This window comes from Dermochelys coriacea, chromosome 3 (genome assembly GCF_009764565.3).
Source record: "Dermochelys coriacea isolate rDerCor1 chromosome 3, rDerCor1.pri.v4, whole genome shotgun sequence".
NCBI classification, from domain to species: Eukaryota; Metazoa; Chordata; order Testudines; family Dermochelyidae; genus Dermochelys; species Dermochelys coriacea.
The window spans coordinates 112078526-112102848 of NC_050070.1; the positions used below are offsets into that span (position 1 = coordinate 112078526).

The window sequence follows — 24323 nt, forward strand, 5'->3', positions numbered from 1 at the left end:
GTAGGTGACTTCTGGGTACTCTTCTGGCTCTGTCAATCTGTTTCTTCACTTCAGCAGGTGGGTATTGTAGTTGTAGGAATGCATGATAGAGATCTTGTAGGTGTTTGTCTCTGTCTGAGGGGTTGGAGCAAATGCGGTTATATCGTAGCGCTTGGCTGTAGACAATGGATCGAGTGGTATGATCTGGATGAAAGCTAGAGGCATGTAGGTAGGAATAGCGGTCAGTAGGTTTCCGATATAGGGTGGTGTTTATGTGGCCATCGCTTATTAGCACCGTAGTGTCCAGGAAGTGGATCTCTTGTGTGGACTGGTCCAGGCTGAGGTTGATGGTGGGATGGAAATTGTTGAAATCCTGGTGGAATTCCTCAAGAGCTTCTTTTCCATGGGTCCAGATGATGAAGATGTCATCAATGTAGCGCAAGTAGAGTAGGGGCATTAGGGGACGAGAGCTGAGGAAGCGTTGTTCTAAGTCAGCCATAAAAATGTTGGCATACTGTGGGGCCATGCGGGTACCCATTGCAGTGCCGCTGATTTGAAGGTATACATTGTCACCAAATGTGAAATAGTTATGGGTCAGGACAAAGTCACAAAGTTCAGCCACCAGGTTAGCCGTGACAGTATCGGGGATACTGTTCCTGACGGCTTGTAGTCCATCTTTGTGTGGAAGGTTGGTTTAGAGGGCTTCTACATCCATAGTGGCTAGGATGGTGTTTTTAGGAAGATCACCAATGGACTGTAGTTTCCTCAGGAAGTCAGTGGTGTCTCGAAGATAGCTGGGAGTGCTGGTAACGAAGGGCCTGAGGAGGGAGTCTACATAGCCAGACAATCCTGCTGTCAGGGTGCCAATGCCTGAGATGATGGGGCGTCCAGGATTTCCAGGTTCATGGATCTTGGGTAGCAGATAGAATACCCCAGGTCGGGGCTCCAGGGGTGTGTCTGTGCGGATTTGTTCTTGTGCTTTTTCAGGGAGTTTCTTGAGCAAATGCTGTAGTTTCTTTTGGTAACTCTCAGTGGGATCAGAGGGTAATGGCTTGTAGAAAGTGGTGTTGGAGAGCTGCCTAGTAGCCTCTTGTTCATACTCCGACCTATTCATGATGACGACAGCACCTCCTTTGTCAGCCTTTTTGATTATGATGTCAGAGTTGTTTCTGAGGCTGTGGATGGCACTGTGTTCTGCATGGCTGAGGTTATGGGGTAAGCGATGCTGCTTTTCCACAATTTCAGCTCGTGCACGTCGGCGGAAGCAGTCTATGTAGAAATCCAGATTGCTGTTTCGACCTTCAGGAGGAGTCCACCCAGAATCCTTCTTTTTGTAGTGTTGGCAGCAAGGTCTCTGTGGGTTAATATGTTGGTCAGAGGTGTGTTGGAAATATTCCTTGAGTCTGAGACGTCGAAAATAGGATTCTAGGTCACCACAGAACTGTATCATGTTCGTGGGGGTGGAGGGGCAAAAGGAGAAGCCCCGAGATAGGACAGATTCTTCTGCTGGGCTAAGAGTATAGTTGGATAGATTAACAATATTACTGGGTGGGTTACGGGAACCATTGTTGTGGCCCCTTGTGGCATATAGCAGTTTAGATAGCTTAGTGTCCTTTTTCTTTTGTAGAGAAGCAAAGTGTGTTTTGTAAATGGCTTGTCTAGTTTTTGTAAAGTCCAGCCACGAGGAAGTTGGTTCTTTATGAGAGTATCCAGTTTTGAGAGCTCATTCTTAATCTTTCCCTGTTTGCTGTAGAGGATGTTGATCAGGTGGTTCCGCAGCTTCTTTGAGAGTGTGTGGCACAAGCTGTCAGCATAGTCTGTGTAGTATGTAGATTTTTAAGTCAATCTTATTAATACTGGGAGGCCTTACTCATGGGTTTTTAATGTTAGGGGTTGGCAATACTCTGCAGCAAGGTAAAGAAGATTTCTGTGTTTCATTATAAGTGTGAGCAGTGGTAATGCACAAGCAGAGATGGACAAATACTGTTTTTCCCCCTTGTAAATATTTGCTCAGATAAAAAATGGAATTTGATTTTCTTGCTGTGGTGCCCCTCATGTTTGCTTTCTGCAGATATTTTTGCAAATGAATTTACTAAGAGGAAATAGTCATATTAAGTTCTGAGAAAGCATAAGAGAATATTCAACCAAAATGAATTCCCAACTCCTAGGTGAGAATTAAGTTCAGATGAGACTACTAATAGTTACACTTTTCCAATGAAAGAACAGAAATAAAACTGACCTGGGTATCCAGCCAAAGCTAAGCAACAGAGACTGAATTTCAGGTATTTGAAATTTACAATGAACAAAAAATTGCACAGACCAAGAATTATTTTTAGACATGATTAGGAGAATTACATTGAGTAAATATTAGAGAAAGCTGAAAGATACTCACTGACAATTTATGAGCAGAAAGTCAGGCTAAATTAATTGAGTAACCTTACTACAAAAAATTCTCATATGTAGGTATAAATAAAGTTAATCCCTATGTGTGGTCTTCCACACAGAACAGAAATAAATCTATACAACCCCTTTACAGGATAAAAAGGAGCAGCATGTGGTCAGTGAATTAAAGTGTCTGGAAGAAGATGTTGGCATAAATGTAAACAAGTCACTTAACTACACACTCATCTTTTTGATTTTACTCCTCCTCCTAGAGAAGGGTAATTTAGAAGGAACATTCTCATTACTGCAGGATTGGAGTCCCCTGTGCTTCTGTTTCTACTCGTAGCAAATAAGGCTGCGGTAAGATGCTATACATGTCCTGTACAGGCTCTTGTCATATATATAGACCCCAGGGTTTATATATATATTATTCAGCACTGACATTTTACTGAATCTTGAAACGTGGTGAATCTTCCTCACCAAGATGGTGTATCCCATAGAAACTTCTCAGCACAATGAAAATATCTATTGATTAATTAATTAGTAAATCCATTTAATATCCTTAGATAATGTGCTATTACTACACATGAAAAGTTACAATTTTCTGAGCTGTTTTTATTTATTCTGTTGTACTATTCTGGTTTCTTAAACAGACCATTTCGTTTGACTGCAGAAAAATGAAACTTTGGCTCAACAGCTTACTTCTGTAGATCTGGCATGGCCCTAGGTTCTGAGGAAGGTAGGCTGTAAACACAGATGGCAAAAACTTTTCCATTTGATGCAAAAAAATGACTCAGTTCATTGACTTAGCACATCCTTCTGGCTTTCATCGAGCTAGAATTTTGTGATTTTGAGATCTATGTTATGAACACAGCTTTATCAAAGTGGTTTAAAAGAACAAAAAGTAGTTCCCATTACATTTAATTCTCTAATCATAATGAATCACCTGCTGTCTCATTGCTGGCCAGTGTGCTAACCCCCACTACAATATTCAACCATCAAATGGCATAATCTTCCCAGCATAGAAAAAGGGGAGTACTGTCTGGCTATATTTACGCTTCACACCAATGGCAGCAGCATGTAATATACATGTAGTTACATGCCACAGTGAAAAGCAGGCTGCATCCATATGGTGGCGTGTAGCTATGTGTGTCAATAAAAGGGTCCAGGCAGTGGAGAACTGGCCAGAGACTTTCCCCGCTGCCTCCCTGTGCCAGAGCCCTTCCCTGCTGCTAGAACCTTTCCTTGTGGCAGGGAAAGGCTCCGGCAGTGGTGAGGCAGTAGAATACTACACTGCTAAAAATAGCAGTGTAGACAGGAGAGGCTTGGGTATGTAGAGAGCCATGTAGGGTACATACCCCAGGGTTCAGGCATGTCTTCATTTGCCTAAGCAGTGATTCATTACCTACATTGCTACTTATACCTGTGCAAGCTGGGCGTGCACTGTTGGTACTCTACATGCTGCTGTAAGGAGAGTGCAGTGTAGATATATCTTCAGGGGGGAGCTGGCTCAGGAGGGAATCAGTGACTTTGGTTGAGAAGGAGGCCATAGAAAAGGCTGGGCAGCTCAGGAACTGAGAAACAACCTGCTGGTGGCAAGGAAGACCATGTTAGTGCTGGCAGGTGGGACAGCCAGGAGTGGCCCTCAACTAGGGAAGCCATGTGGTGACGCCTGAATTAAGCTACAAGTTCTGAACAAAAAAGAACTGGACTTTAGGTGGGATCTGCAGGTGTGATTGTCTCGATCAGAGTGTCCCTGGCAGTAGGCCTGAGGAGCACCAGCTTCATACCCCCTGGGCGACTGCACATAGGGGCTGAGTTAGGAACTGTTGGTTCATCTTTTGCAATTTTAAAGCAATTGCGCCTAGGATAACTGCAATGTTTATTTCTACCTCCCCACCCCTTATTAAAACAATCCTCTGTTCTCCATCAGCCTCTGTGAATGTTTATGGGAACCCAGTGAGAGCTAGTGCTTGTGCATGTACAGTGCTCACCTCTGAACATGTGGTATACCCAGCGCACTACCAAACATCGAAGGGACAGCACTTACACTGGCTCCCTGTAAAGGGGTTGGTTACAATAATTATTCCAAGCAAATATGACTGGCTGCTAACAATGATAAGGTTTATGAGCCTAGACCAGGGAGCAAACTGTGGTAGATTTTGGGGGGGGATTTGTCTGTTTTGTTTTTGAGAATTAAATTTGGCCTTTTTGCACCCCCATAAACTTGAGAATCAATACAAAACATTGACCTTTTTCCGGGGGGGGGGGAAGGGATTTTGTGTAAGCAGTGAGCAGGGTCTTGCAAGCTAATTAAAATAAAACAAGGTAAATCTTCTTCTGACCTTACAATTGAATCTTTTAAAAATTTTAATAAAGTTCACTTTTTTTTTGCCTGCTTCTGCACTTCTTTGTTCCGGTTGGGATCAAAAATGGAAATGATGGAGGCTGTGGGAAATGACTGTGGGAAAGGCTGTCCTTGCAGTATTTTTGGTTGTAATCAGGTGTACTGGCCTTTAAGGCTGCTAAAGAAAACTCCTGTACCAGTGCTCCATGTTCCAGCTTTTCCTCTTAAAAATATGGAGGGATAGTAGCAGGGACACACTCAGTGAAGGAGGGAGAATGGTCTCATGAAAGCAGTCAGGATTTTGAAATGAAGCTCAGGCTAGTGACTGGTTTTGGGGTCTGTCTGAGGCCAAAGTTCAATGAATTGCCCTGGCTGGAACTCTGCTGAATAGGAATAGAAGTTTGGTTGGGGCAGTTCACAGCTGGCCTCTGAGGAACAAGAGAGCAGGGTTGCTGGGAAATGTAGTCCCTTCTAGGATCCATGTTGTAGTTTTAGCCTGGGACAAGGCATCCTGGAAAAATGTGGAACTTGGCCTTTTTCACAGTTATTTCAACCTTTTTGCAGTTATCCTCTCAGGAACAATATCATTCATTTTTAGCACCATTCCTCACAGTGCATCCTAATCTGATAATAGACATTACTACTGCTTCCTGTAAACTAGTTAGTGGGACATACCATAAGGTACGCTCTAATCTACTCAAACTCACGCTCTAGTCTTTTCAGCTATTTAGTATGCCTTTGCAGTTAGAAAGCTTTAAGTCCAGTGGTTGCTTTTTTTTTTAAATTATGACAGAACCCTCTTTGTCCTCATCCACATTCTTCTTTTGTACAAAAAAAAGTTAATTAACTGAGGCAAAGAAGAGTTTTATAGCAAATAATCATTAAAGACATTGCAGCAGGTAGTCTCACCTTGCATCTTAAGGCATCTTATTTAAAGGTGAGTAATAACTGTTGGAACAATTTACCAGTGGTTATGGTGGATTTTTCCATCCCTGACAATTTTGAAATCAAGATTGTATACTTGTTCTAAAAGATCTGCTCTAGGAATTATTTTGGGGAAGCTTTATAACCTATACTATGTGTAAGCGGGGGAATAGTCCCGCTATTGTGGGGAACTTTCTGGGCTTCTGCACTACCCCGGTGAAGTGGGCTAGCGAAAGGATCTGAGTCCTCACTCCCACTTCCTTTACCCAGTGGCCTCCCTGCCCTCGAGGGCTTCCCTTCCACTTTCCTGTCAGACAGAGTCCTCGTAACCCCTACGAGGGTGGGCCCAGGATTCCTGGGGGGCTCAACCCCCAACCCTGCTGTGGTCACCTAGGACAGGGGCTAGAGTGTCCCCACTCTGGGGTACTCTCTCTGCACTAGACACTTCTCTGACCCACTGACCATTACATACAATTTGAAGCAAATGCAAGTTATTTAATCAACAATTCATTTTAAAAAGAATAAGGAAAAATGGGAAAGGTAAAAGGAAACACATCACCCCGCTCTGTGGCAGGGAACATCACAAACAGTGTCTCTGGAATGTCAGGGCAGTTCACAGTCTGCTCCTTGTAAGTCCCAGGCCGCCTTCTCAGGCCCTGGCTGTGCTGCAGGGATGCTGTGGGTTGGACACTTGCTTTGGTGGTGGCCACACGCTCTCAGGCTCTAAGTGGTAGGACCCTTCTGCCCAGTGTCGCCCCCGCCTGTCGGGGTTACGAACCAAGCCTGGCCTGCAGAGCCTCTTGGCTGAGGTGTCTCCCTGTGCTGGGCCTGCTACCCAGGGTCCCCTACTCTCTCCAGCTACTCACTGCACCCATCTCCGGACTGCTCCAGCCCCAGCTCCACCACTCTGTCTCTGTGCTGCTGCTGCTCTGCCTCCAGCTCCCTGGGCTGCTTCTTTGGTCCCTCTGCCTCTGGTTGCTGCAGCTCTGCTCCCAGGACAGATCTGCTCTGCAGGCTGCTTCTGTGACTCTGCTCCCAGCACTGACCTGCTTTCTGGGCTGCTTTTCTGGCCCCTCTGGCTCTGGTTGCTGCAGCTCTCCTCCCAGGGCAAGTCTGCTCTCTCTGGGCTGTGCCTCTGGTTTTGGGGCTGCAGCTCTGCTCCCAGCACAGGGTCTGCTCTCTGTGGGCTGCTTTTCTGGTCCCTCTGGATCTGGCCCAGCTCTGCTCCTCAGCTCAGGCCCCTGCTTTCTCCTTAGCTCAGCCCCACTCTGTCTGAGCCAGGCAATTCCAGCTTACAAGGAGGACGGGACCTCCCTGGCCTCCTGACTCCCTGATTAGCCTGCCCGCCCTGTCATTCAGGCTGACCTGGAGCATTGGCCTCTCCCCATTGTTCCTGGGGGCTGTCAGTCTCAGGGTCCTGATTCCCCATCGACCCTTCCCCCTTTTAGTACTGGGAGTTGGCAACTAAAACACCCCCACTGAATGTTAGTAAGGGGGCAACAGTGGAGGATGGAGGAAGTCAGACTAGATTATCTTAATGGTCCCTTCTGGCCTTAGAACCTATGAAACCTGTCTAATGTCACCCCCAGCAATGTACCTCTGACCAGGGAAGAAGGAGACAAATAGAATATGATTATGAGAGAAGAAAGAATGGTGCACAAAATAGCTTATGAATTGAATGGCTGGGGAGAAGAAAGGAACCTTGTGTGGCAAAATTAGATTGGACGGCTGTCGTGTTTGTGTACTGTTATGTTCTATTTTTTCTTTTTGCCTTTGATCTGGATTTTTATTTCTACTGGCATTAGAGCAAAATAAATGTGGCAAATACATAAGCAATTGAAAGCATGCTTAGGAAAGTGCTAGGCAACCTTAACTGTACTGGTTCTGCCTATACTATAGACAGGTAAGTGTAGGGTGACCAGATGTTCTTATATAGGTGCCTATTACCCTCATCACCTGTCCTGTTTTTTCACAGTTGCTATCTGGTCACCCTAGGTAAGTGTCTTGTACTGCTTGTCTTGTTACTTGTTTTTAGAGTCTTGAATCTTTGTCCACACTATGAAGAGGGAGACTACAAAAATATTTTATCTTTTGGTGGTATTCTTTGGGGTCTCTCATGAGAGGTTTACATTCCCTCCTAACCCTGTTAGAGCATCTCATAATGGAGGAAACAGCTGCTTATGTTACGTTTCCCTCTCTTCTTTCCACCCCCTTTTCTGAATAAATGAAAGTTGTTGGATTGATAGGCCTAAATTTCAAACTTCATCTCTGTGCAGACAGAAGTGCAGACTTCCCCATGCTGTCAGGTTAATATGACTCAAAGCTGAGCAAAATGACCACTTTTTTGGGTTCCCTTAAACATCTGGCTGCCACTGATGGATCCTGCAATGAGCTCCATGCAGGGAGATCCCTGAATCTTTGCCGAGCTCAATGCGGAATGCGGTATTGTTAGCAATTGTAGAATGATTGCTGGGATAAACAAAAGGTTGTGTGTTTTTTTTTTAAATGAATGAGAGAGCAAGAACAAAACCAACCAAATAATTTAAAACAACGTAAAACAGCATTACTGCTGCAGTTCCTGAATGCATTATGAAAGCTCTCATGTGCGGAGCTGGGTCTAACTGTGTCTTGTTTAATTTGACCACTTGTAAAACTAACTTTTTCCAACAGGGCTGTTACTTTGAAACACATTTTTATATGTCTGAACTGTCCTTTTATTTTTATTTTTTTTTTCCTCTATCAAGCTGCTTTCTACATGCGTCACATGCGTTCTCAGGTTGTTGGTTTTGCTTGAGTAAAGTGGTAAGAATTAATCTCTAATTGCACCAAAGGGGAGGCTGGGGGAGTTGAGAGAGCTGATTAAAATTTTAAGGATAATACAGCCATAAAACAATTCATTTCATTTCATAAATGGGGGAGGGGCATTTCTATTGACAAAGAAAATAGTGATGTACTTGTCAGAGTTCACAGTTCAACAGAAAGGCAATATTGTCTTTCAGATGGAACTCCTGGATTCTACTTCCAACTCTTCACATTCAATGTGTGACATTGTACAAGTAGTTTAACTTCTCTCTGCAGCTATAAAATGAATACCTTATCTATCTGACAAAGGTTAATTAACGAGGCTAAATTTTTTTAAAGCAAGTTGATATCCTTGCATTAGGTAAGTGTAAAATTGTTATGATTAAGCTTCTAGCTGCCTTGTCTGAAATATGCTCATTCTGTGGAGTAATATTATATATTCTATTTTTACTAAAGTCTGAACATTTTTGTTAAAATATTCTCCATTTATGGATGTAAAGATTAAGAATAATATTCTAGCCTTAGATAATTGTGCTTGGCTCTGACTCCATTAAATAACTTGTACATATCTGAAGGAAGAATATGGCCTTACCATCTGTGTTCGGGGGGGTGGGAAAACACTTTCTGTTTGGCACTGAGAATAAAGATGTGCGGGAGTTTTATTAAAACTCAACTCTAATAGGATTTGAATTTGCTACCATTGAAAAGGAAGCACTTACTCACTAGGTTACAAAAACTTTGCTTAAGGGTTTTATTCTGGCCACCAGATGGAGCTCGTATTGTTTTCTGAATAGGATAGAAACATACTGAGAATAACAAGGAAAAAAATCATAAACAAATAAATATAGTGGGCGATTGAGCTCAGTGTGTCATCTAGTTCACACCGGCATTCACATACATGATAGATTGTAAATGGCCTCAGAACAGTGCAAAGGCCTCTGACCTGTAGAACAGACGAAGTGGGAGAGGTAATATATTTTTATAGGACCGACTTCTGTTGGTGAGAAAGGCAAGCTTTTGAGCCTACACAGAACTCTTCAAGCTTGTCTCTCACCAACAGAAGCGGATCCAATAAAAGATATTACCTCACCCACCTTGTGTTTCTAATATATCGGGCCTAACATGGATACAACAACAGTGCTTTCATGAAGGAAAGACAGCTACACTTAGGCTTGGCTCTTTCTTCCTTCAAATGGTCTTGAAAATATCCTCTTCCAGTGATCTGATGTGCAGTAACTCTTCCTCTATTGGCACCTGGTATTATACATTCCTGTTCAATAGTATTAAATTACATAGCTTAGAGTAAATACTAAGCTCTTTTGTTACAGACAGGCGTGTTCTCAGTTGTCACTCAGAATTAATTAGTGTTTTGGTTTTTATCAAAAAAACAACAGTATAATCGCTCAGCATTGGCCTCTGTTCCCACTGAAATTAAAGGGAGTTTTACAATTGACTTAGATGGGAGCAGAGTTAGGCCAAGGAGAACCTTTGAAAATCCCACTCTACATTGCATACACTTTAGGGCACTATTAATTTAGAGGTAAGGAACCTCTTAAAAATAACTTTTGTGTTTTAAAAATATTGTGTTTAAAAAAAAAAAAGCCCCAAAACCCAAGAAGTGCCAGATTCTAATCCCTTTACTTCTCTTGTGTAGTACCTTACTCTAGAAGTAGTCCCATTGATTTCAGTGGAATTACTATCTTATCTAAGAGACCCTTCCTCACACTTCATGGTATCACAGACTGACCCCAAAAGAATAAAAGTTTTCAGTAGTTCTAGGTCAGTACTCAAGATTCCCATGGCCTCTGGTCCCATATCAGTCTGGTGACTGAAACAAAGTTATAAAAAAAAGAGTATTCATGTTACTGCCCTATCCTGCAAGATCTTATGCAGCGACTGCAAGGTTAGGGCCTAGAAAGGTATATCCAAATTTGACTGGGAATGTGAGGCCTCATCTGGTTAGCTCGCCTGACCTTTCACAAACATTTCTGATTTCATTTTTTTTAAATAAAGCCCTTTGTTTCATCAGGCTTTCATATCATTCTAAATTTTGTTTCCTCACTAAATTCTCACACTGGTAACTATTTCTTCTGGGTCATAGTTTGTGTCTTGGGAGACCATTAGGAAGAATGTTATTTTAAAACTATCCTATTATGTATTTACTAATTTGAAAACTTCACACGGAATGAAAGCTAGAAACTGAAGCTGTACTCTTTGGCCTAGTGACCACGATCAATTCTATCTCTGTAGTTTCACAAGAAAGGTATATGTGTAGCAGTAGTCAGATGATTGGCACATTGGTTGGGTTAGGTATTAACAGTTGAAGAATCACTGCCACACTCCAGCAAAGATTACAAAATATAATACTTCATGTAAGCACCATAAAATACATACTTCTCTTGTGCCCCTGTCTTGTTACTGCTAGTAACAAATACTTATGCGTAGAAGAGAGTTCTCTGTTGTAATCAGTCTGCTCATATTGCCTGATTAATGGTGGTTTGACATACGTGTTCATGGTAATGAATTGTAATGTAATGTCACAAATATAGATTGTGACTTCACAGAGCTTCTGCAGCAGAAAGCAGAGTTGGTTTTGTATAACTGTGGATTGGATTTTTTTTTAATAAAAGCAAAACCAAGAGTCCTTCCAGAGCCAGGTTCCATTTTATCTGAACCCCCAAAGTTTGTGGGAGGCTTAAGTTTCAAATATTTCTAATTTGAGCAATTATCACAGAAACTGATGTGTATAAAAGAAATATTGTACATAAAAAAAATAAATAAAAATCTTGGACTGGATTTTTCATTGCCCTTCACGTTAGTCAATCCTTTACACTAGGGCTAAGTGGGTATAAAATGCTACAAAATCAAAGTGCTTTCCTTTTACTCACTTTTGCACTAGTGTAAATGATTACACGAAGTGTAGGGCACCAGAGAATCAGTTCCTTTTTTTCTCTAGATCTATTTTGAAGTTGGCAGGAATGTAGCGAAGGTGCTATTCTTTGCTTACATCCCTTTCTACTTTTAATAACTTTTTCGTGCTTTCCTCCTCTAGTGTAAGGAATACTACTGGTACTTCTGGGGCAATGCCTGCTTGGAAAAATGAGGGAGGAAAATAAACACACTTTTCTCTCAATTCTTGGTGTCATTCACAATAATTAATAGAAAAGATCTTTCAGATGACAGTTATGCCTGCGGAAGTTGTTCCAGTGCTCATAATATGTGCTGTGATCAACTCATTTCCACATGGGAACTCCAAAATGGCAGCAGAAGGCCTTACCTGAATAGCCTAGCAACTGTAGTAGAGCATGGAGCTTTCAAAAGGGCCCTAAAATTATAAGCACTTCTGTGCATTCCTGCAATCTAGGGACTCCAGAATGACCACACTGCCCCTTAAGCAAGAGGGAGGAGGCAGGCATTGTCCAGCTTACTGAGGGAAAGGAAACGGAACTTTACGGGGGAAGAGGGTAGTGATGGAGGGGTTGAAAAGGGGCTCCTATGAATGGTATGGCAGGAAGCCCATTCCCCTTTCTTATCGCCTACCTTCCCCCTCCTATGAGGGGGAGTGTGGATGGTAAGGTCCCAGCAGTGGGTTCGTTTCGGATCCTGGATGGAAAAAGGGAAAGGCTGGTGGAAGCTTCTCTTCTCCCTGCCCCCACCCTTTCCCATCCACCCCCGGGTAGTTATTGAATGAACATGGGGTTACCTGCACTGTACACTTTTGTCTGCCAGGTAGTCCCAGACATCTAATAATAAAGTTGTGGCCGGATTAAAACCATATCTAGTGTCTCCTGTCCTTCTTTAGCTATAGTTGGATAATAGCAACAGCAGCACTTAACTGATCAATCTGTAAATGAAAAACAGCATTGCTACTCTCATTAATTACCACATTATAGCAGAGGCAAGTTAAAAGGTTGGCCTAGAACTGCCACTGGCTGTTAGAGCTGTTTCTCATTTCATTGTTTATTCCTGTTACTTAAACAGCTGGAGTAGCCAGTGGCACCACCATGACTTCTGCCTTCCTACATCCTCAGAGTAGTAACAAAGGAGCTGGTATCCTTATTGTCTTAGTTGAACTTTGTTCCCCTTGCCTCCATCTCTGTCCCTTTCCATGTCTGCTTTCAGCATCCACTATTAATGAAAGTAAGAAAGCAAAAGCCTCCAGTTGCCAAGTTGAATATAATTAAAGTAAAGGAAATTCTCATTGCTCCGTGGCATTCCAATTACATACAGAGTACTGGGTTATAGGCAGAGAATGCAACAGCCCCACTAATCAGTTAATAGAAGAATCTCCTTAGTTCCCCCTAATATCAACGATACTATTATTAGCTAATCTGAGAAGATTTTTCCCACCACCCCATCTCCTCTTAACAGGCTGTCATATGCTATTGCTGTTGAATTAAAATCAAACTCATAATTTATTTTGTTTAGGAAATTATGGGGAAAGTGGAATGGAAGCCTTCAAAGAGCTGGCTGCCCAAGAAGGCCTGTGCATCGCTCACTCAGACAAGATCTACAGCAATGCTGGGGAAAAGAACTTTGATCGGCTGCTGCGGAAACTCCGTGAAAGGTTACCCAAGGCCAGGGTTGTGGTTTGTTTCTGTGAGGGAATGACCGTGAGGGGGATCCTCATAGCCATGAGACGCCTTGGAGTGCTTGGGGAGTTTCTGCTAATTGGAAGGTAAGTCTTTGACTCTCATTTCATGTTCCCTCATGAGGATTCCAGCCCTCCATGCATGGACTGTGTTACTGTGGTTGCCTGTTACCGATATACCTCAATAATAAATTAAGAGGTGATAAGGTGGCAGAGCTGAACCCAGGAAGGGAGTGTAAAGATGTCTTCCTAGTAAATCAGTATAATTTTGGATAGTTTTTTCTGATGTAAATGCTCATGTTTTTACGTTTTATAGATATGGACAACTTGATTGAGTATTGCGATGGGGGGGAATATATTTATGTATGAAGCTTAAAACCTTAGCTGGGAGTCCTGTTTGCACTCAGAATAAATGCAAGATAATGTGACTAGGAAGTAAGATGTGCAGAGAAATATACTGTCCATTTTAACAATGAATGAGACATTGATCTATACCCTTTCTAAAGTTACAAAATGACTTTGGTTTCAGAGTAGCAGCTGTGTTAGTCTGTATCCGCAAAAAGAAAAGGAGGACTTGTGGCACCTTAGAGACTAACAAATTTATTTGAGCATAAGCTTTCGTGAGCTAAGAATTTTCTTATCCTTAAAAGAAAGAGCTGGCACTTCTAGTTACATACCTTTATGCTAAGTCTTGGGTCAACATCTCAGGACACTGATTTTATTTTACACAATCTTTTTTAAACCTAGCATATTTATGATAACTTAACCATTATAGTATGTATGTGTGCCTGTTTTCATAGATTTTTTTTTTCAGGGTAACAGCTTGAGCATATGTATATGATATTTAATGTCCTATAGGTATAAGGCAGATCCAGGTCAATATATTAGCTAATGAAGTCAGAGATGGTCTCCATTGGTTCCACATTGTTTGCCTGTGTATTTTAGGTCTTGCATTGAAATCTGATCCTTTCTTAGGTTCGTTCACGTGAGGTTTGTCCAAGTTCTCCATTGTGGGTTGTGGTGGTTTTTAGTAGTTCCTACAGTTAAGCCACATTTTGGGGAATGTAATTTTTACAAATAAAGTATCCTGGCACACTTTGGTAGAATGCCTCATCTTTCCTCCAAAATCCTCTCCATTTCCTCTGTTCTCTGTCACTGTTCATTGAGTCAGAGATTCAGAAGTCAGAAGATATCACTGTGATCATCTAGTTGGATGTACTGTGTAACACAGGTCATAGAACTTCCCCAAAATTCCTAGAGCAGATCTTTTAGACAAATGTCCAGTCTTGATTTAAAAATTGCCAGTGATGAAGAATCCATCATATCCACTGGTAAGTTATTCCAGTGATTAGTTACACTCACTTTTTAAAAAACTTAAGTCTTATTTCCAGTCTTATTTCCTGTCCAGTTTCAACCTCCAGCTATTGGATTTTGTTATACTTTTGTCTGCTAGACTGAAGAGCCCATTATCAAATATTTGTTCCCCACATTGGTACCCATAGGCTGGTACTAAGTCACTTAACCTTCTCTTTGTTGAGCTAAGGAGCTCAATCTGTTTAGGTCTATCACTATAAGGCATGTCTTCTAAGCCTTTATTCATTCTCATGACTCTTCTTTGAACCCTCTCCAATTTGTCAACATCCTTCTTGAATTGTGGATACCAGAATTGGACATGGGGTCACACCACTGCCACATACATGAGTAGGCACAGAGAAGTTATTTTACTTAAGATTCTCCTGCATGTGCATCCCAGAATTGCATCATCACTTTTAGCTACAGTGTCACACTGGGAACTTGTGTTCAGCTGATGATCAACCAAAAACCCCAAAACTTTTTCAGTCACTGCTTCCTGAGATAGTCTTCCATCCTGTAACTATGGCCTATATTGTTTGTTTTTAGCCATATTAAAACACACATTGTTTGCTTGACAACACCACCATACTTCCTGTCACTAAGGCCCATCACTTAATAGCTATCTCTGACTTACTCTCCCTTGTGAAAAAATTCATTCAGGCCTTCTTCAGCTCCTGTCTTGACTAATGCAGCCTCCTCATGTCTGGCTTTTCTGACACAGCCCTTGCCTTGCTCAGGTCTGTTCAAAACATGGCTGCTAAGATCATCTACCTTGTCTGTCACTCTGACCATGTCCTCCTTTGGGAATCTCACCATTAACTCCCTGTTTTCAACCACATCAAGTTTAAGCTTCTGTTGCTTGCCTTCAAGGACTTTCACAACTCTGCCTTTTCTCCACTATTCCTTTTGCTTGTTTTCTTGTCTGTGAGCTCTGTGGAAGAGGGGTTGCATCTTCCTCTGTGTGTGTGTGTGTGTGTAAACAGGGCCTACTATGTTGTGGGTGCTACCAGAATAAAAATAAAATAAATTATTACTAAAAGTGATATGCCTAAGAAATGTACCTATAATTTATTATACCTCATTTCACATGGCTAGTATTTTCATAGCCTATAATAAAATGTTTCAGATTGTCACAAATGGTACTTAAGCTTTGTTTACAGATTCAATGCAGTGAATCAAATAATCCAAATTTAACAAAATTCGCTTTTGTGTGATACTGTCTCTAGCAGTTCAGTAAACTTGTTTTGCAGCTTTAGACTATTATCTATGTTCATATACTACGTCTTGTTGCCACATAACAGATGTTTATAATCTAGTTTTTAATGTCTTTTGTCATATTTCACTGATATGAACCCTTTAAATTTTGTATTAGAACTTCTACCAGGTAGCGCATTTCTATTAAGACCTCCATCCTTAAGGTGTCTGGCTATGAAACACTTTCCTCTGTGGCATTATAAGTTTTATTAGAAATTCTCAACGGTTTTGTTTAATAAATTGGAAATTTCATTTAGAATCATAGTGTGTTTCATTCAGATTTTCATGTACTTCTAGTTTTCTATATTCCATAAGCTTTGAGTGGTTTTTATTTAAAAAAAAAAGTTGATCTTGTAATAAAGCAAACTGGTGATAACTTGACTTAGAGCCTGGATTGTGTCAGGCAGGTGGCTGAGGTAAGAAATATTATAGGGCTCACAACATGCCTCATAAGCACTTACAAAGCTAAGAAAATACATTTCTTTGGATTGTCCTAATTAAGTGCTAAAAATGGTAGATCCAGCACTAAGCAGCAAATTATTCACAATTAAGTTGCAGTCGCTGTGCCATAAATTTGGGTAGTTTAACACAAATGGGAATAGAGTCACACATCAACATTGCTCTGACACGATATTGGGTGGCTTGCATTCAAATACACAGGTAAGCAAAAACAAAAGCCTTTAATTGAGAGGAATGGGAGTGAATGTAAAAATCAAAATCTTTGTGGTACTAAGCTAAATGAAGCCCTTAATTTATCCACAGGGACAGAAGCATTGTCAGCCACACAGTGAGAACCTCATAACTCTATCCTGACTCACTATACAAGAGAACCATTTTTAAGGGACACCTAGTATCACACACATGCTATCTCTAGCAGTTCAGTAAACTTGTTTTGCATCTTTAGACTATTATGTACTCTGTTCATGTACTACATCTTGTTGCCACATAACAGATGTTTATAATCCATTTTTAATGTCTTTTGTCATCACCAAGTTTTGTCTGCATCTTCACTCTCAAACAGAATGGACTATGAGAAACAGCTTCTCTCTTAATAAACCAAATTCAAGGTGTGGGAAAGGTGGTGTTGGGCCAAGCTTGGCTTTCAGTCTTACTGATGTAAATCAGGAATAACTCCATTGATGACTTGGGATTTACACATTTGCAAATGAGAGCAAAGTCTGGTCCATCATAAATATTACAAGAAGTTACTTGGTGCCTGTCTGAGGAGGGGATTGGTTCTTTTAGTGAGTTGGGCATAGCCCCATCTGGGCTTAGTTATTGGACCCTAGGTAATGGATTTGGGCTTGGTCTGGCAGTTCAGTTGGGTGATCAGGATCACCTGATAATAGCCCACATGTGGGACTTCCCCTAAGAGGGAGCCTGCTCCCCCAGTGAGAGATTTGGAGGGAGAAAGTTTTAGGGAAAGAACTATTGAGTCCAGGAAGAGGCTGAAGTAACTGAGAGAGGGGAGAGGGGGTACACTTTTTTTTGCCCAAGTTGACATTTGAACTGTGATATTATTTTAATAATTCAGACCTCCAACCAGGGGTGGTGGTGTTGGATAAGTGGCCTGATTGTAATTTGAGAAACTGAAGGTAGGAAAACTGAAGCAAGTGGAGGGTCCAACATGGAACCAAGTATGATCCTGTTATGTTGATTGTCTGAAATACTATTCACACTTCTGGATAGCTTATTATGAAAAACAGATTACAGAGATGGAGAAAGTAGAATGATAGGCAATCAAAAGAAGATAGGGATTTGGTGAAAGTAGCAATTTAAAATTTTACAATAACTACACCTTATTCAAAAGGAGTAGATGAACAGAAAGCGTATTAATATAGCCTACTTTGGTCCTTTCAGGACCTCTTTTCTGTTCTAATCATTTTAAGTGTGGTAAGAAAGGGCATAGTTCTAAAGAAATTCAGGTGGAGTTTCTTTAACATTAGTTACAATGTGGAATTAATTAAAGTAGCAAGAGAAGCAACTAACAAACTCATCTAATATTACTTATGCAGAACTCCTTGGGTCACAAAGTGCTTTGAAAATAAGGCCTTATGAGAATTTTGCAAGGTAGGGGAGTATCATACATATTTTGTAGAGTCATAAATTGAGGCACAGAGCTCAAGAGACTTGCCAAACTAATGCAAAGTCTTTGCAGGTAATGCACTGCCAGTGAAAGTCTGCGTTTAGAAGCAAAAAGTCCTGCTTCCCAGCCCCATGATTTCATCACTAGAAATCATTGCCTCCCCAGAGAAGAGGCAGGTTAGATGAATATTTAGAGGTGAAAATGTTGTTCAGTAACTGAAACGTTTCCTAATTTCCTCCTATTCTAAGTGGCCTATCTGTATGTTGGGAACTTTAGTGAGTGTATTGGTATTTAAGGATGGGTAGGTGTTTGCTGTGTATGTTCTGAGGTACAGTGCTTTGTAATTTGATGTACAGGATTGTCGGCATGTCCGGCCGGGGCCTTCACTCTCTAGGGTGGCGGGGAACCAGACCGCCTTGCTAATTCTGTCAGGTGTGTTGGGGAACTAGCCTGCCTGAGCAAAGAGTTCAATAGCAAGGCCCAGGCCCTGGGTCAGGGCAGGGCAACAAACATTCAGTAGCTCAGGGCCCTCAGGCAGGGGCTGAGCCGAGTTCAATAGCAAACCCTGGCTCCGAGTGGCCTGGGAGAGGGGGAGACTGCCACCTGCGAGATGGGTGGCGGGGGGACGCAGGCCCACCCACTCCACTGCATCCCTTCAGAGATACCTGGGTCCGGCCGGCGTCCTCTAAGGATTCACACACCATGGGCTCCTCGGGGTAACTGGCACTCAGTTGGCTTGGCGGCTTCTTTGGGTAACTGACGAATAGCAAGCTTGGCAGCATCTCTGGGCTCGGGCTAGCTTCAGGCGTTGGCTGGTATGGCCAGTCCTTGGGTCGGCCGCCGATCGCCATGGTCTCCCAGCTGGGAGCTCTGCCACATGTCTGGCCTCTCTGGTGGCTGTGTTTCAACTGAGCTCTGGAGTCAGGCTTTTATACTTCTGGTCCTGCACCTTGATCTCTGAGGGGCAGGCCCAGGGTTTGCTGGCTCCGTCCACTTTGGCATCCAGAGGCTTGTCCCTCTCCAGGGCGGCGGGGAACCAGACCCTCTCGCTACAAGGAGTTATGAAATGCCTAGTCCAATGCTCTCTTACATGTGTCACAGTGAGCACTAGAGATTTTTAGATCAGAACTTGCATCACAATCAACTTCACATGTTGTAAGATCCCCTCTCCCAGTGGTTGTTGCATAGCTGTGATTTTTAAGTGCTAGAATGGACTCTCCAAGAAACTGGATACACTGCATTGAGGACAAGACTGGAATCCTCCAACTCCTGAATGCTAATCTTGGCTCAATCACGCATCAAATCATTGGTACTGTACAAGCCATTTAACCTCTCAGCATCTCTTCTGATTCTAAAATGAGGGTACTTTATTCTATTACCCAGAGGTGTTGAGGGGTGTGTGAATGAATGAATGAATGAATGTTTGTGCAGTGCTTTAAAAATGCAACTTGTTATGAGTGTTGGTTTTTTGTGATGACAATTTTTCCGTAGAACTACTCACTTTTTTTTACTGTATTTCTTTTAAGGTGCTGTATCAGGCAAAATGGCAAGGTAGGGGTGTGTGTCATACCCTCATTTCACTGTTTTCCTAAGCAACACAGCATTAGGGCTAGTTCTTGTTACCGTTCACCATAAACTTTGCACATCCTTTCTTGATTATCAAATCAATGAGACCCAATCAGAAGGAAGTATCCCAGTTTCAGTGAAATGTCTCCTATTAGTGTAAAACTTCAGACAGAGGATAGGAAAGCAGGTTTTGGTGGATGGCATCAGCTGTGAAACTGACCACTAAATTTAATCAGTCATTGATAGTCCAACTTGCCCTCTTGAAACTGTCACAAATTTCAGGTAACACTAGCTTCTGTACTGAACAGATTCCAGCAACTGTTATTGTGGACCCCACTCCAGTATTGCTTCAAGACAAAGCATGGAAACAAGACTGCACTGATAGAGGAATTCCTCATTGGGGTGGAGCAAGACAAGACAGGCTGATCTTACCTTGCTTAGCTTGTTATCCATTTTAAACACCATTGACCACAAAGTGCTGCTGATCTGGCAACATGCCCCAGCAAGAGACAATAGAATTTCATTAACTCTTTTCTTCCTAGCTGGTCTTGAAATCACCCCCCCCCGCCCCAGATATTCGGTTCCAGAAAGTGGGCAGGCACAAGTCCACCCCCTGCTAAAGGACCCTCTCCCAGCCTGTGGGCAGCTTCCACAAGGGCCAGAAACTCGGATAATTACAGGGGACAACCAAAAATATAACGGGGACAGGTGTGAAGGTCAAAGGGTCAAACAAAGGGAACCTGAAGGGGACACCGAGCAGAGAACCCCGGACAGTGCCCAGCGTTCCTCAAAGGTGTCAAGGGAATCATGATGGGCAGCTTCTCCTGCCCAAGAGCTCTAAGGGCGTAATACTGCAACTCCTGCTGGTCATCATCTAGATGTCGCCCTTAGGTCATACTGAGATGACAAGGGCTGCACTGCCAACAACATAACATGCAGCTCTATGTATCTTTTCCAGTCAGCTCTGGTACCACGCTGTCACAGATATCCGTGTGCATGAAGGCAATTGCAGCCTGAATGAACAACTGGCTCAAACTGAAGAACAAAGTCTAAAATGATGTTTCAAAGTAAATGGTTTGGGGAACTGGTGAACATCACTGCCTCCCTCTCACTTGTAGGTATTTGTCTTCAGGCAGTTAAACTGCATAGCCTTGGGTCCCTGAACAATCTAATAACTGCAGTCCTTAAAAATGCCTTGCAAATTGTAACCACTACCAGAATGCTTTCTTCCATTTCTGGAGAACCCATTCCTCCCAGATGTACCTCTTGCCACAGTAGTTCATGCATGTGTTATCTGCAAGGTAGGCCGCTACTACTTGCTCTACCTCAGCCTAGACAAGCCATTCACGAAGGGGCTGCACCTTATACATATGATGGCCTTTCCCCTAACTGAAACAAGCTGAAGGCAATTTGCTGCTGCTTCCCAACCTGCACTGATCCCTATCCACCATTGAATCTACTGTCGGACTCTGCAACTGATTGTCATGGACCTTGCAAGTTAGTTCAAAACAAGTGGGAGGTAGATACTTCTCAACAGCAGCCCTTAGGCTCTCAAACATCCATGCAAAGAAGATTAAGAGCCCTACCCTCACATTCATGTTACCAAAGCACATCTTAAAGAGGAGGAGCAGAAAAGCCTTCTTCATTGTGCTACAAAGTAGCAGTCCTATCTCCTCACGATTACTTGGAGTAGGGCAGAGATCTGATTGCTCTCTCTTCAGGTCTTGAGAATTTTTATAGTTCTGTGCTTTGGTTGTGGCCTTATTTTTTTTTTCCAGAGGTATTGAGCACATAGCTCCTGCTAAATTCAGAAACACTAAAAAACAGCACTTTAAAAAAGGTTAGCCTTTCATTTATCATTTCTGTAGTGGACTGAATGGGGGAAACAACATTAACATGAGCAGCAGTAGCCAGGCTATAAGTAGCGATGTAGTTTTAAGAGATACAGCATCCTCAGAAGCAGACTGTGTAATCCAAACTTCTATATTGTCATGTCCTGGTATTCATGGGGGAAGTAAAGAATTAGATGATGATGAAATAACAGTGGCTGGAAAACATGGAATAAACCTAGAAAAGGCAGGGCCAGGGGCAGCAGAGCTGGTAAATAGGAGGATATTGATTTTTGTCAGGTTTCAGAGTAGCAGCCTTGTTAGTCTGTATTCGCAAAAGGAAAAGGAATACTTGTGGCACCTTAGAGACTAACAAATTTATTTGAGCATGAGCTTTAGCTCATGAAAGCTTATGCTTAAATAAATTTGTTAGTCTCTAAAGTGCCACAAGTACTCCTTTTCCTTTTGCGATTATTTGTCAGACATTGTTTAGAATAGAGGAGTAGTTCATCTGTCACCATCAAGACCCCACTTACACAGCATGACTAGTAGTGAGTCTGCCACTGCTGTTGATTCTCTGAATTACTGGAGAGACTCTGTGCTTCTCCCCTTTTGTGTAGAGTACTTGGATCCAAAGATTAATTTAAATTTCAGGTAAGCCTCTGCACCTGGGGTAGGGGCTTATTCAAAGTTAACCCCCAAATCTGTTGAACTCTAACTTCTAAAGAAAGATGCAATATTGGCAGACAGGGAAAGTATTTTAAATAAAGATAGGACCAATCCATACTATTCGGATCCATATTTTGAAAACCAAGAAGATGGGCAGTTTTTTGGTTCCAATGCTAACTTTAAATTTTAAAGAGCCAGAACCTCAACTGGTGTAAATCGGCATAAGTTCATAGATGTGAGGTATATCTACACTTGAAATTTTAGTCAATTCTAGCATATGCTATCTATCACCAGAAGACGCAAATGTCTGTACCATGACGCACAAATTTTATTAGCAAATGCACAAGTGGTACAGTAAAAATGGAAAATTCAAAACATCAAGTAGGGAGATAGAGAAATGTATAAATCCCTCCTTCTCCCCCCCCCCACCCGCAAATAAAAAGTCGAGAGGGCTTAAGTAGGCATCAAAAGTGTTTTGGCATTCAGTAACTTTGGGGTCAGCAGTACATCTCCAATAGCTGGTGATGGGACCCTAGATAGGAAGGGCTCTGAGTTATTCCAGAGAATTATTTCCCAGGTGTCTGTCTGGGTTTTGACCACATGCTCAGGGGCTAATGATTACTATATTTGGGGTCAGGAAGGAATTTTTCCCCAGATCAGATTGGCTGAGATCCTGGGCAATTTTCGCCTTTTTCTGGAGCATGGAGCATCGGTCACTTGCAGGTTTAAACTAGTGTAAACAGTGGAAACGCTGTAACTTGAAGTCTTTTAAATCATGATTTGAGGACTTCAGTAACTCAGCTAGAGGTTATGTGCCTATTACAGGAGTGGGTTGGTGAGGTTCTGTGGCCTGCCATGTGCAGGTGGTCAGACTAGATGATCATGATGGTCCTTTCTCGCCTTAAAATCTATGAATCTCTGAGCATGGTGTCTAAAAAGGCCAGATGGATCGGCACCAAATGAGCAGTCAATCAGGAAGTGTGCGGCATCCTCAACTGCACTTCAGCCATAGAGGACCATTCCTGAGTCCCAGGATGTGGTCATCTACCACACACCTCTCCACCCTGCATCTGAAATGGTTGAGCTTGGATCAGAGGTAGCATGGGGGCAAGAAGCCAGGCAGTCTCTCACCAAGCTGTGGAAGGAGTTCCTTACAAAGGGAGCAGCTTGTTCCCACTCTGCTCACTACAATGTAACAACGTCTGCCGTTGAGATGGCCAGGAACGTAGGCCAGATTGCTCCTTTGGTGAGTCACTTACCATATCTTTGAAAAATGGCAGTTGTGGTATTTCCTGGATTTTTGTCGAGGAGGTCCTTTGCTACAATATAATACCTGATGTTAGGAGTTGGGCTTTTAGAAAGGACTGGTACCACTCAGTGTCTGTTGGTCTCATAGTCCCTGTTTTGTTGTCATTTTGAGTCAAATGCACATCGGTTAACTGTGTATGGGGAGAGTTTACTGTGCTCCTGGTGTGGTTATTCTCCAGCTGAATAGCAGAGGCTTAGTGCCAAGCTCTGCAGTGTTCGTGCATTAGGTCCCCAAGTTGAGGCTTCAAGTTTGTTTAAAAGGCCATTTCTGCTCTTAATCTTCTGGAGCTACCTTGTTGTGGTGGTCCTTATAGTAAAGTGTATGAGCTAGAGTTATTCCTATATATACTGGTTTTGGGTCATATGCCAGTTCTCCATTTGAGCAGATGTTGAGCAAAGCTGCTATGTTCTCATTGTGCACCCTGTGAGTACCCTCTGAGTGAAACTAAACAGTAGAATGAATCTGGATTCCAGTTATAATGGTACTGGAGTAGTAGTCATTGATTCTTCACTCTCCATTCTTTAGGTCAACTTCAAGGGGCTGTCAGCTGCAAAGCAATCTGTAATAGAGAATCTCATGGGATGGATATGGGGTCTCCAAGAAAAGCATTTCTTGCCAGTAGTCTGACACTATGAAGCTATGACATTGGTTGTTAATCTTCATGGAAAAAATGGCACAGCTGTTGATGTGAAAACTGATATTAATGATGTGGAGGCTCTATCAACTTCTTTGCCTCATTGTGATGTTGCAAGAATCAGTCTGTTTAAAGCTGTGAATGTTTGTAAGCCACCTGATGAAGCCTGGAACACCCCACCTCTATGAACACGTCAACATCCATCCCATGCTGGGAACCTCAACAGACACCACACTTCATGGGCCTACAAAAAATTGAACAAAAATGGTCTTGATCTTACAGCCTTGGTTCTTGTGATACAGGATTAAACATGACAAAGAACAAGTTTCTGTTGTCTTTATACTTAACGTATTAACACAAATAGGAACATGACTAAAAATTAAAGTGTAGAGCTATATATACCCTCCAATAGGGCTACACTGAATAACACTCACTGAGTGTTTATCTTCATTGTGCATGCAATGTAGTCAAGGCACTTCCATAGTACCATGGTGATGAACATGGTTTTTTTTTGTTTTGTTTTTTTAAGACTGTCTAATGCAGCTTAAGCCTTAGTGTTGCCTGATCTATTGATTGTGTATTAAGTTTATTAAGAATT

At 42.2% G+C, this 24323-nt stretch overlaps 1 protein-coding gene across 3 annotated transcripts in view; it reads left to right on the forward strand.

Moving 5' to 3' along the window:
- GRM1 (glutamate metabotropic receptor 1) overlaps positions 1 to 24323 on the forward strand; it is a 289991-nt gene that overhangs the window by 45736 nt on the left and 219932 nt on the right. For all 3 annotated transcript variants that reach the window (XM_038397490.2, XM_038397492.2, XM_038397489.2), the window contains exon 3: positions 12863 to 13112. In XM_038397490.2, the coding sequence (XP_038253418.1) occupies positions 12863 to 13112 (250 nt within the window). The remainder of the gene's footprint in view (positions 1 to 12862; positions 13113 to 24323) is intronic.